Here is a 12,687-nt window from a genome sequence, read left to right as displayed (position 1 = left end):
TTTGAAGGAAATTTATACCTGTACTCCTAGATCCCTCTGTTCAACAACACTCCGTAGAGCTCTGCCATTCACTGTGAAGGCCTTGCTCTGGTTTGACTTCCCAAAATGCAATACCTCGCACTTAAGACTGCCTACTTTTGTGTAATCTACAAACTTGCAAATCATGCCTTGCACATTTTCATCTGACTCGTTGATATAAACCATTAACAACAATGGGGCCAGCACTTATCCCCGAGGCACACCACACGTCACAGGCCTCCAGTCCGTAAAACAACCATCCATCATCACCCTCGCATTTTGAGTATTGTGTTCAGTTCGGGGGATTTGTTATAGGAAATATGTTGTCAAGCTGGAAACGGGACGAGGATGTTGCCAGGACAGAGGGTCTGAGGTGTAGGGAGAGGTTTGGCAGGCTGGGACTCTATTCCTTGGAGCGCAGGAGGATCTTATAGAGATGTATAAAATCATGAGAGGAATAGATCGGGTAGATGCACAGATTCTCTTGCCCAGAGTATGTGAATCGAGGACCAGAGGACATAGGTTTAAGTTGAAGGGGAAAAGATTTAATAGGAATCTGGGTGTATGGAACAAGCTGTCAGCGGAGGTAGTTGAGGCTGGGACCAAAGATCCTATAGCAGGACTATCCCAACATTTAAGAAACAGTAAAGGGCCTGTCCCACGTGCATGCGACCTATATGCGGCAAGCGCAACCTAACGTGGCCGCTTGAGCCGTACGGCATGCGGCAAGCGCGACCAAACCAGAAGCGGGAGCCGCACGGAGGTCGAGTGAGTGACACGATGTCGAGGCAGCTGCGGGCCGACAGGCCGTTGCAGCGCGATATTTTTACACACGGTCAGTTTTTCGGAGCCCCGCGCGATGTTGGGACCAGCTCCGCACAACTCCATATGGCTCCGGCGATCGAAGTGGGACCGGCCCCGGGAGACCACGCTCAAGCGACCACGTTAGGTCGCGCTTGCCGCATGCAGGCGCATGCTGGTGGGACCGGCCCTTTAGGTCGCGCTTGCCGCCTGCAGGTAGCATGCCCGTGGGACAGGCCCTTTAGACAGGTACATGGATAGGACAGGTTTGGAGGGATATGGACCAAAGGCGGGCAGGTGGGACTAGTGTAGCTGGGACATGTTGGCCGGTGTGGGTAAGTTGGGCCGAGGGCCTGTTTCCATGCTGTATTCCTCTTTGACTGCTTCCTTCCATGAAGCCAATTCTCAATCTAGTCGGCCAGCTGTCCATGGATCCCATGCCACCTAATCTTTCAGAGCAACCTATCATGTGGAATCAAATGCCTTGCTGAAGTCCATTTGGACAACGTTCATGGCCTTGCCATCTTCACGTTTTTTAGTTATCTCCTCAAAAAACTCATGAGATACGTGAGAAGATTCTGGGAGATTTATCCACCCTTAGATGTTCAGCACCTCCTAGACTGTAATACTGACTGTCCTCAAACACTTCCATCAACTACCCTAAATTCCCCAGTCTTTACATCGTTTTTACAGTAAACACAGAGGAGAAATACTCATTATGGACACAAAATGCTGGAGTAACTGAGCAGGACAGGCAGCATCTTTGGAGAGAAGGAATGGGTGACATTTCAGATCTCAACCCAAAACATCACCTATTCCTTGTCTCCAGAGATGCTGCCTGTCTCGCTCACTTACTCCAGTATTTTGTGGCTATCTTCGATTTTAACCAGCATCTGCAATTCTTTCCTACTCATTATGGACCTGGCCAATCTCCTTCAGCTTCACACAGAGGTATCCATTTTTGTTTCGAAAGGGTTTCCCTTAATATTATCTGCTTGAGCTATCCCCTGCCCCCTTTTTTTGCCCTTCTGATTTCCTTCTTAAATATGCTCAGTGCTTGAAACTCCTCCAGGGATACAATTGATCCCGGCTACCTATACCTGTTCCATGCCTCCTACTTTTTCCTGACCAGTGCCTGACTGGCACTAGGATAGGAAAAGCACAGAGGAATAGGGACCTAATGCACCTGGGATTACTGTAGCTGGGCAAGACGATTGGCCTTGACATGATGGGTGAGGAAGCCCACTCTGTGCTGTACGACTCCATGACGCCAATAAATGTCACTCTCTGTGCTCATGCACTTTAGAAATCAAAGTACTTTCCTGTGATGTGAAACACATATGTCAGGCTAATTTCCTTGTTTTCCCATTGATATAAATAATGAAACAACCTTTCTCCAAACAATATTTGCAACCATTTCACTGCAAAAACAACACATTTTAAAAATAGGATTTTATGCTCAAGTGTATAGAAATAATCGATTGTATGATGTGAATATTGGTAAAAAGAAATGTTGTCTACATTGTCCAGCAAAACCCAGCCAACTGGAAGTCTAGGAGTATTAGGACCCATAACTAGAGAGACTTTGACCCAGATGTATCGAGCACAATATACGCAATGGATATTTATGTACATACATTTTTAAGATATTAAGAATGTCCCCCTTTCTATCACTTGCTCCTGGCAAAAGACCCAAAAAGTCTCACAGTATTTTCTGGTAAATATATAACACACACACATACTGATTTATTTCTCTCATATATTGCCATCTTTTGGACTTAGAATAAAATGCCAAATGATGAGCAATTTCAAGCGTTTTGCTTAAGGGCAAGAAGTTAAATCAGGGAAATTTATTAACATATCATTTTCACCACTACCCACACATTAATTTGAATAGGCAAGAGAATCATGCACACAGAATGATATGCACTTCATTGCTTGCTTCCCAATCAAGCCATCAGGTCTGGCAGAGGTACTGTTATACTGAGGTTGGTAGGAATCTTTCAATTCAACCAAACCATTATTTTTTCAAAACTAGAATAAACAATTGAGATTACTTAGCATTAAAAGTATTAATGTCTATGCTTGAGCATGCCTTCCTCTGTACAGGTGCACAACCTTTTATCCGAAAGCCTTGGGACCAGACACCTTTCATAATTCAGAATTTGTCGGTCTTCAGAATGGAAATTTTTTTGCGTAGATTTTAATGGCTGGCTCAGTGGTAGAGTGCTTGGCTCATATCCGCAAGGTCGCGAGTTTGCGCCTTGATCCCGGCAGAAGAAGTTGGAGCGGGGCTGGGCTGGGCTGCTGCTGGCTGTGGGTCTCTGGGATCTCTGTGCTTGCGGTGGGCCTGGTGGTCGACGTCCAATTGGTCCTGACGTCTCCGGTGACTGCACTGACCTGCAGCCATCGCCGTCGTGAAGACAGTACAAAGCCCCCGCGCCGGTGCAATGAGCAGGGGAGCTGGAGAGGGGAGGGAAGGGGTCACACACATGGCCGGGAAGCAGAGGGGTGTAGGTGGGGTGAAATTGAAGGGAGCGACAATCTGCTGCTGCCTGCACGCTGAGTTTAAAAGTTCCCACGCAAGACTCACGATACACTGTGTATCATGTCTACCGTGGGAACTTTTTAAACTCAGCGGGCAGGTAGCAGCAGATTGTCAATTATTAACCCTCCCGCGCAATATACCCTCACCTTCTCTTTTATGAATGGGGATTTAGTTCCCCTTTCTTCGAGGACCGACCGGAGGTTCCGCTGTCACCTCTGCGGGCCGCCCTCGGTGAACGTCCTGTCTCCCTGTCCCTGGGATAGTAGGGGGCGATCAAACAGCACAATACCCCCCCTCCCCCTCCAACTCCAGAGGAATCCGCTCCCCGATGGGCCGCTACGGCGACAAGTGGCAGTTCGCCCACAGCCCGAGCTGCGCGACCCCAAGAACAAGAAGTACCTTCCACACTATCAGCTTCTGCCCATACACTGCGTGTTCCTCTGATGTTGGAACGGGGCTGGGCTGGAGTTGCTGATCTGGGATCTCCGTGCTTGCAGTGGGCCTGGGGGTCGGTGTCCCGATGAGAGGGCGCAGCTCGGGCTGTGGGCGAACTGCCACTTGTCATGTAGCGGCCCATCGGGGAGCGGCTTCTGGTGGTCCTGACGTCTCCGGCCAGTTTGCAGTTTTCCTCTGGAGTTGGAACGGGGCTGGGCTGCTGCTGGCTGTGGGTCTCTGGGATCTCCGTGCTTGCGGTGGGCCTGGGGGTCGGTGTCCCGTTGGTCCTGACGTCTCCGGTGACTGCACTGTGCTGCTAGAATCGCCGACGTGAAGACAGTGCAAAGCCCCCGCGCCGGTGCAATGAGCAGGGAGCTGGAGAGGGGAGGGAAGGGGTCACACACATGGCCGGGAAGCAGAGGGGTGTAGGTGGGGTGAAACTGAAGAGAGCGACAATTTGCTGCTGCCTGCACGCTGAGTTAAAAAGTTCCCACGCAAGACTCACGATACACTGTGTATCGTGTCTACCGTGGGAACTTTTTAAACTCAGCGGGCAGGTAGCAGCATATTGTCAATTATTAACCCTCCCGCGCAATATACCCTCACCTCTTTATGAATGGGGATTTAGTTCCCCTTTCTTCGAGGACCGACCGGAGGTTCCGCTGTCACCTCTGCGGGTCGCCCTCGGTGAACGTTTTCAAGGACCTTTCTTCAAGGACCGAAAAAATGTCGCTATTCGGAGGTTTTCGTTATTTGGATCGTCGGATAAAAGGTTGTGCACCTGTATCTTGAACACTTTTTTCCCCCAAGATCAAATTGCCCACTGAAACTCACTGAGATTGCAAGTGACAAATGACCACTTAGGGAAAACATATGACTGCCTGCACTTATTCAATCATACTGTAGCATTAATCTCCTCCTTCTAGACAACAGTGAAGAACAACCAAAAAGACTAAGAAGGGAGAACAAGCGTTGCTCAGTTATAATTTTCAGATTATATATCCTTCCTTGCTGTGGGCAGTGACATTTAGGAGGTGATTTTCTTGGAAGAAATAGCCCAATGGTATCTTAAATAAAATGAGTGTGCCAATTGGATAGAGCTTTGATTCTACTCCATGGATGACTGCAGAACTATTTGAACTGTTCACGTTATCATCTTGTTTAAATCACTCACCTTCAGGTCTCGATGGACCACACCCATCTGATGGCAGTGTAGCACAGCTTCCAGGATCTGCTGAATGCAATGACTGCATGCAAACACCAGGGGTGTGTGTTAGTACCAAGCTGACACTCACTCTCTGTGTACTGCTGGAGAGACTGGCTTTATGGTTAATAGCAAACAACGGGTATTTTCACAAGTCATCCTTAATGGATCTAAACACACGTGCTCCAGCAGAATAATCTTTGGCTTATTAATCAGTAGTTCATTTTCTTTAACTCTGTATATGGGCAAATTTATTCAAGGGAGAAATTATTGGCTGGATCCTCAATCATAACATTATGATTAGCCCATGGAAAAATAGTAACAGAACTTCTTCAACAATTTGTATTATTTTAACAATTGCCATAACCTCCTTTGGAAAGCAAGTGCTTTTCAAGAACATGTTATAAACATTGTTTAGCATTTTTCATTAATATGTTTCGTCATTTAAGTAGTAGTCAGCATGAAGTTGCTAATTTAGGTTTAAATGAGTGTCGTCAGATATTAATAATTCCACTCATTTTCACCTTTTGCCTATACATATTCTAATGAAGTAACGTGTGACCAATTGTGTAAATACTTGCTATCACAGCCTAAGTCTCAGAACAGAAGTGGTGTTTTATTTCACACATGGCAATGCATCATAACCAGTTTTCCAATAAGTATTGTGACATATTGGAAATTCACCATAAAAGTTCAAAGTCAGGCTTTGCAGAAATATAGTGCACCCAGAATGTTAAAATGTAAACGACTTTCCCAAATGCATTCCAAAGGTTTCAGCCATGATGCATAGCAGACATGTGGACTTGCAAATTGGTAAGAGGCACCATGCAGATTGCACTGAGGTGAGAGAGATCTTTAAGATAGTTTTCCCACCCCTCTTAAGGTATTCTGCTTGCAGTTCATGGGTAAATACTGACCTTCAGGTCCCTGTGAACTATGCCATTAAGGTGACAATGATTTACACTTTCTAGAATCTGCTGTATACAATGACTGTGAAGAAACAAGGGCAGAATGGAAGGGAGAAGAAATTTAGGGTACATTTTCACAGCACACACATAGAAAGTTCACAGTACTGAATAGAATTTCTTCCATTGAAATTGAGAAAATAATAAAAACAGCGACAGTGAACAAAGGCCACACAAGTTTAAAATACAGAAACACAGTCGTCAAATTTCTAAAAAAACATCTAATCAGCTTGAAAGGAAAAATAAGCTTTTATAGATAGGTAAGAACATTACAGGTAACTAGTTTAAATGTTCCAGACAGACAAAACATAGCAAGTTGCATTCAACAAGATAATAAAGCCACGTCTGAATAGTTCTATGTAAGATAAAGGTAAATGTCAGTGCAAATTCTGTCACTTGTTTAAAATCTGTAAAGATCCCACTACCCACAAAAATAGGATTAACAGTTTCATTCTATGATCACCAGGTGTGAGAAAAGTGCCTTTTACCACAGATAAAATGATAACTAAATAAATTAATTGCAAAGAGGCAAAGTATTTTTTTCCAGCTTTTTATTTTAGAGAAGAATGTGAGATTAACTACCAGGCTCACTTTAGACCAAAGTGAAAATATAATCTTGATGTGCAAATTAAAAATACCATCATACTTAAGGTACTGGAAGCTGACGAATCATTGTCTTTGAATCATTGTCCCTCTATGCTTTTTTACGTTAGCTGAAATCTTTCACATCTCAAGAGCGGTCTGCATTAGTCTGAAGAAGGGTCTCGACCCGAAACTTCATCCATTCCTACTCTCCAGAGATGCTGCCTGTCCCGCTCAGTTACTCCAGTATTTTGTGTCTACCTTTGATTTAAACCAGCATCTGCAGTTCTTTCCTACACACTCTGCATTACTGGATGTGTCGCCCATATGCACAGACATTAAAAAAACATCCAGCTTTCCCTTTTTTAATGTTTCTGTTGAATATTTTACTGGTTTATGGTCTGAAATACAGTGCATTCAGAAAGTATTCAGACCCCTTCACTTTTTCCACATTTTGTTACATTACAGCCTTATTCTAAAATGGATTAAATTATTTTTTTTATCATCAATCTACACCATAATAAAAAAGTGAAAACAGGTGTTAAGAAATTTTTGCAAAGTAATTACAAAGAAATAACTGAAATATTACATTTACATAAGTATTCAGACCCATTACTCAGTACTTTGTTGAGGCACCTTTGGCCGCGATTACAGCCTTGCGTCTTCTTGGGTAAGACGCTACAAGCTTGGCACATCTGTATTTGGGTGATTTCTCCCATTCTTCTCTGCAGATCCTCTAGCTCTGTCAGGATGGATGGGGAGCGTCGATGCTATTTTCAGGTCCGTCCAATGATGTTCGATCGGGTTCAAATCTGGGATCTGGCTGAACCACTCAAGGACATTCACAGACTTGTCACGAAGCCACTCCTGTGTTGGCATGGCTGTGTGCTTAGGGTCGTTGTCCTGTTGGAAGGTGAACTTCCGTCCCAGTCTGAGGTCCAGAACTCTCTGGAGCAGGTTTTCATCAAGAATCTCTCTGTACTTTGTTCCGTTCATCTTTCCCTCGATCCTGACTAGTCTCCCAGTTCCTGCCGCTGAAAAACATCCCCACAGCATGATGCTGCCACCACCATGCTTCACAGTGATGAGCGGTGCCTGGTTTCCTCCAGACGTGACGCTTGGTATTCAGGCCAAAGATTTCAATCTTCGTTTCATCAGACCAGAGAATCTTGTTTATCATGGTCTGAGAATCCTTTAGGTGCCTTTTGGCAAACTCCAAGCGGGCCGTCATGTGCCTTTTACTGAGGAGTGGCTTCTGTCTGGCCATAAAGGCCTGATTGGAGGAGTGCTGCAGATATAGTTGTCCTTCTGGAAGGTTCTCCCATCTCCACAGAGGAACTCTGGAGTTCTGTCAGAGTGACCATCGGGATCTTTGTCACCTCCCTCACCAAGGCCCTTCTCCCCCAATTGCTCAGTTTGGCCGGGCAGCCAGCTCTATGAAGAGTTCTGGTGGTTCCAAAGTTCTTCCATTTAAGAATGACGGGGACCACTGTGCTCTTCGGGTCCTGCAATGTTGCAGAAATTGTTTTATACCCTTACCCAGATCTGTGTCTCGGAGGTCTACGGACAATTCCTTCATCTTCATAGCTTGGTTTTTGCTCTGATATGCACTGTCAACTGTGATAGACAGGTGTGTGCCTTTCCAAATCATGTCCAATCAATTTAATTGACCACTGGTGGACTCCAATCAAGTTGTAGAAACATCTCAAGGATAATCAATGGAAAAAGGATGAGCCTAAGCTCAATTTTGAGTGTCATAGCAAAGGATCTGAATACTTATGTAAATGTGATAACCCTATCGCAGCAACTATCTATTATGGACTTTCTTCAGGTTGCTCAATGTTTTTTTTTTAACTATTAGGGCCTGGTAACTGATTATTCATTGGCTCATTGATTGTTATATATTTATTTGTTGTGTTATTGCATTAATGCACATGCAAAGCCGGAGCATGTAGGATTTTAATTGTTCCGTTCATAGAGCATATGACAGTTAAGGGCCTGTCCCACTTACGAGACTTTTTTGGCGACTGCCGGCACCCGTCATAGGTCACCGCTGAATTTTCAACATGTTGAAAATTCAGCGGCGACCAGAAAGACGCTACGACTCTTTGGGTGACTAGGAGACCTCTCACAACCATACAGGTGACCCCTGGCGACATGTTGCGGGTGACACATGTCATGTATGGTCGTGAGTAGTAGAGAGGGTCTGAAGAAGGGTTTCGGCCAAAAACGTTGCCTATTTCCTTCGCTCCATAGATGCTGCTGCACCCGCTGAGTTTCTCCAGCAATTTTGTCTACCTTCGATTTTCCAGCATCTGCAGTTCCTTCTTGAACATTTAAATTATTGATACTTGTTCATTTATTAAAACACCTTGGTTTGCATCCACTTTCTTTTACCATTTTCTTCATCCTACTTAAGTCTGCAAAAATGTTTCAGAAATGTTTCAGCCATGATGACATTGAACGTTCTGGCTCGAAGGGCTGAATGGCCTACTCATGCACCTATTGTCTATTGTCTAAATGGAAAGCTTTTTTTAAATTACATTGAAATCACACGAATATCCATTTCAAATTTTCAGAAAATAGTTGTTTGCTTCATTTTATTCCAGAAAACTGTAAAATAGATAATAGAAAATAGGCTGGTTGCTGTCTCATAACGGCAGGTCCATTCAGTAAATTTAAAAAATATATCAGATTTGATGAAAGATAAATTTAAAAAATTGTATCAATTCAGCTTTTCATGAATGTTTGAAACATGTTTGAACTAAATTAAGGAGTGGCCTGGAGAAAAAAAAACTATACACAACTGAGAAAATGTGAAAGAATATCCAAGGCCAGAAAATTCCTAGAGGTTATTCTGAGGAATTTCCAGACCTAGAGGTCCTACAGTGGAAAGAACAGACTTACCTGGCATCTGCTTCACTGTAGTATTCTCTGGCCACAATATCTTCAAATAATTCTCCCCCAGTCACTCTAATAAGACAAAGAACAGTGTATTAAAAATTTATTCCAAAAGATGAAAATGCTGACATGGTATAGCTTACAGTGGGTTACTTTATCTACTCGATTGTAATTATAACCAAGGGTAGTTGACATCTCTCTCAAATCATCTTCCTGAGGTGCAAGGAGACTAAATAATAAATGATCTCAAGGATGCAATAGAATGATAAAATCCTGCATTTCATATGCATTTGGCTCCATGATAGAGAACAGACATTGTGGATGTAATGAAAGTAATCAAGCTAGGTGATCACAGTCTCACAGTAAATGGTAGGCATTTGGACTGAGAATGAGCAAACATTTATTGCTGAATATTTAGAATCCTCTAGTCTAAATTGCCATGGAGTCTGTCATTAAGTTCATTCAAAAAGAAGGTTCATAGGTTTCTAGACATTAAGAGAATCAAAGGAAATATTGCAGGAGAAATGGTAAGGAGATGGAGGATCAACCATGATTTAAATGGCTATTTGTAGGATTTTGGTTCAGATGTTTTTGGAGTATTGTATGCATTTCTGGTCGCCAATTACAGGAAGGATGTGGAGGCTTTGGAAAGGGTGCAGAGGAGGTTTACCAGAACGATGGCTGGATTAAGGAGTATTAGCTACCGGGTGTGATTGGACAAACTTGGATTGTTTTCTCTGGAAGGCTGGAGATTGCAGGGAGACCTGACACAAGTATATAAAATTATGAGAGGCATAGATAAGGTAGACAGTCAGACTCTTTTCCCAGGGTGGAAAATCAAATACCAGAGGGCATAGCTTTGAGGTGAAAGTTTAAAGGAGATGCGTGGGACAAGTCTTTTTTTATACCGAGAGTGGAGAGTGCCTGGAATGGGCTGTCGGGGGTGGTGATTGAAGTGGTGGTGGTGGTGGTACATACACTAGAGGGATTTAAAATACTTTTGGATAGGCATCTGGAATGCAGGGACAGGAAGGATATGGGTTACGAGTAGGTAGATAAGTGATGGCATAGACAATGTGGGCCGAAGGGCCTATTCTTGTGCTGTAGTGTCCCATGTGTGGTGGAGTCAGCCCAAAGGAATGAAAGGTCTGCTCCTTACATATTACATTTTATTAGATTACAACTCGAAGTTGCTCTCGGTCCGACAGCGTGTAAACCAGCTTGGAATTATTTCTCTTTCAAATTAAAATTGCTAGATTATAATTTTAATTTAATCATCTATTTTATTCATTTAAACAGAAGCTATCATTTTCGTTATAAACATCTCAGAAGCTAGGCAAATAGCCCGGCCCTCTGCATTTTATTTTATTTTTTCAGCTTAAGAACACACAGATGGTTGTAGTCCCATCTGAAACCATTTACATTGTGAAGGCATTACATTTCTCTCCAGATAGGGATTATTTCCCTTTGTTTATCTCACTTGAAAGCACAATCTCATTAGAATGAAACTATCTGAATGATTGAGGCAACGTATAACAATAGCTGCAGAGTCTCTCTCATCAGGGATTTGATAATAGGAATGGTTGATCAGTGAAACCGTGCTAAATTTAAGATTTAGGAATGGACATATGTGGCACTATACGTGTCCCTTCTTTTGATATAGATCCATCAACATAATACATTTCCTCCAAACGCCTGTCCAAGCCACTGTGACAAAATTGAATGACAGTGCTTGCTGCGATTGTTTGATTCATCCATGACTCAGAGCAAAAATAAATAATATCCAGCCATTTTATTTGTCTTTGAGCCATAATTTAATGTGAGCAAAGGTGAATAAACTGTTATTTCTTAATCTAACTATGTAATTATTTGTTTCTTGCATGTCTTCTACTAAATTCATAATGCCTAGATTTTGACCTGACCTGTTTTACCTGTTAGTGTTTTCATAGATCACAGGATGCTACAAAACAGGAACAGACCCTTAGGCCCATCATGTCTGTGCTGAACTAATCTCATCTGCGTGCAGGTCACCCATATACCTCCATACCCTAAATATCTGTCTGTCTATCTAAAAGCCTCTTAAACGCCACTATCGGATTTGTTTGTTTCCACCGCCACCCCTGGCACCCAACACTTTCTGTGTGAAAAGAATTGTCCCGCACATCTCCTTTAAATTTTGCTCCTCCGAGCGTAAAGCTACATCTTCTAGTCCTTGACAGATCATCTTCAGCTCAACTCTTACTCCTTGGTATCAAGTCAGCAAAGGCCTTGTACATTCCTGCCACCATGGTGGTCTTTATCTTCACCAACTCTGCACTAAAGGGAGCCATTGGCTGAAAATAGGGGCATTTTGGTGTGAAGTTTACCCCATCAGATGTACTGCCAGCCACACAGAGACAACCCCACTTCCCACACACATCTATGGAGGCTCACCCACTGCCTGTGCCTCAGCATCTCCTCCACTCACAAGTGCAGCCTTCCACCACCCTATCTCTCTTATGCACAGAACGTGGACCCATCTCAAGTAGTTAAAGAAACAGATTGATGTAGGAACTATCTACTGTACTGGGCTGTGTTCTATTTTCAGATTAATTTAGCGGAAAAGCATATCATTGTCTGGGCAAATGAAGGGGTTCAAAATAAAACCTTTCTGCAGGCAAACACTGCCTTTGTACAGGAGCAAAAGAAACTCTGGATTTCAGATTCAGTGACATAAAATAGGCTACAGTGCCTATTGTTTATAAAATATGTTGTGGTTAAATTGTGATATAAAAGCTTCCATGGTAATTTATATAATTGATGGCATTATAATTGGATCGAAGGCAAAATTTATGCAGGAAAATATCATATTCCAATTTTGCATTACTGGATTTTGTTAGCTGAGCTGACTCACCACAGGGAAAGAAATAATAATTTCCCACCATAATTAGACTGGGTGCATTAACATGAAAGGTGAATACAGATCAGCATATCCATTTTATTAATTCAGTGTCAGCCACTGACAATTTCCTTGCACTTGTCCTCAATTAATGGCAAATTTACAAACTAGGTTCCATGCGACATCAATAATTTAACCTCTGCAATTAAAAGAGCACCCCGTTACAACAAACAGACGTATTTTACAAAGAGGACATTCGCCCACTGTTAATTAAATTCCATAACTATTCATCAACCAACAAGACCAACGGAAAAAATAGAAAACTGAAAACATCCCCAATCATACAGCAGAAAAA

At 43.0% G+C, this 12,687-nt stretch overlaps 1 protein-coding gene across 24 annotated transcripts in view; it reads right to left on the bottom strand.

Annotated features, from left to right (window-relative positions):
* The window catches only part of LOC129700367 (calcium/calmodulin-dependent protein kinase type II delta chain), a 269,343-nt gene that overhangs the window by 85,414 nt on the left and 171,242 nt on the right, over nt 1-12,687 (bottom strand). For 12 of the 24 annotated variants that reach the window (XM_055640802.1, XM_055640857.1, XM_055640819.1 and 9 more), the window contains exons 5-6: nt 9,461-9,526; nt 4,977-5,049 (exon numbers count right to left, since the gene is read on the bottom strand). In XM_055640802.1, the coding sequence (XP_055496777.1) occupies nt 4,977-5,049; nt 9,461-9,526 (139 nt within the window). Of the gene's footprint in view, nt 1-4,976; nt 5,050-5,923; nt 5,997-9,460; nt 9,527-12,687 lie in introns of all 24 variants that reach the window. The other 12 variants (XM_055640794.1, XM_055640811.1, XM_055640849.1 and 9 more) reach the window with 1 other exon arrangement.

Source organism: Leucoraja erinacea, chromosome 1 (genome assembly GCF_028641065.1).
Source record: "Leucoraja erinacea ecotype New England chromosome 1, Leri_hhj_1, whole genome shotgun sequence".
Taxonomy (NCBI): domain Eukaryota; kingdom Metazoa; phylum Chordata; class Chondrichthyes; order Rajiformes; family Rajidae; genus Leucoraja; species Leucoraja erinaceus.
Note: the sequence above shows the minus strand (reverse complement) of the source record. Positions and strands in the feature narration are given on the sequence as shown.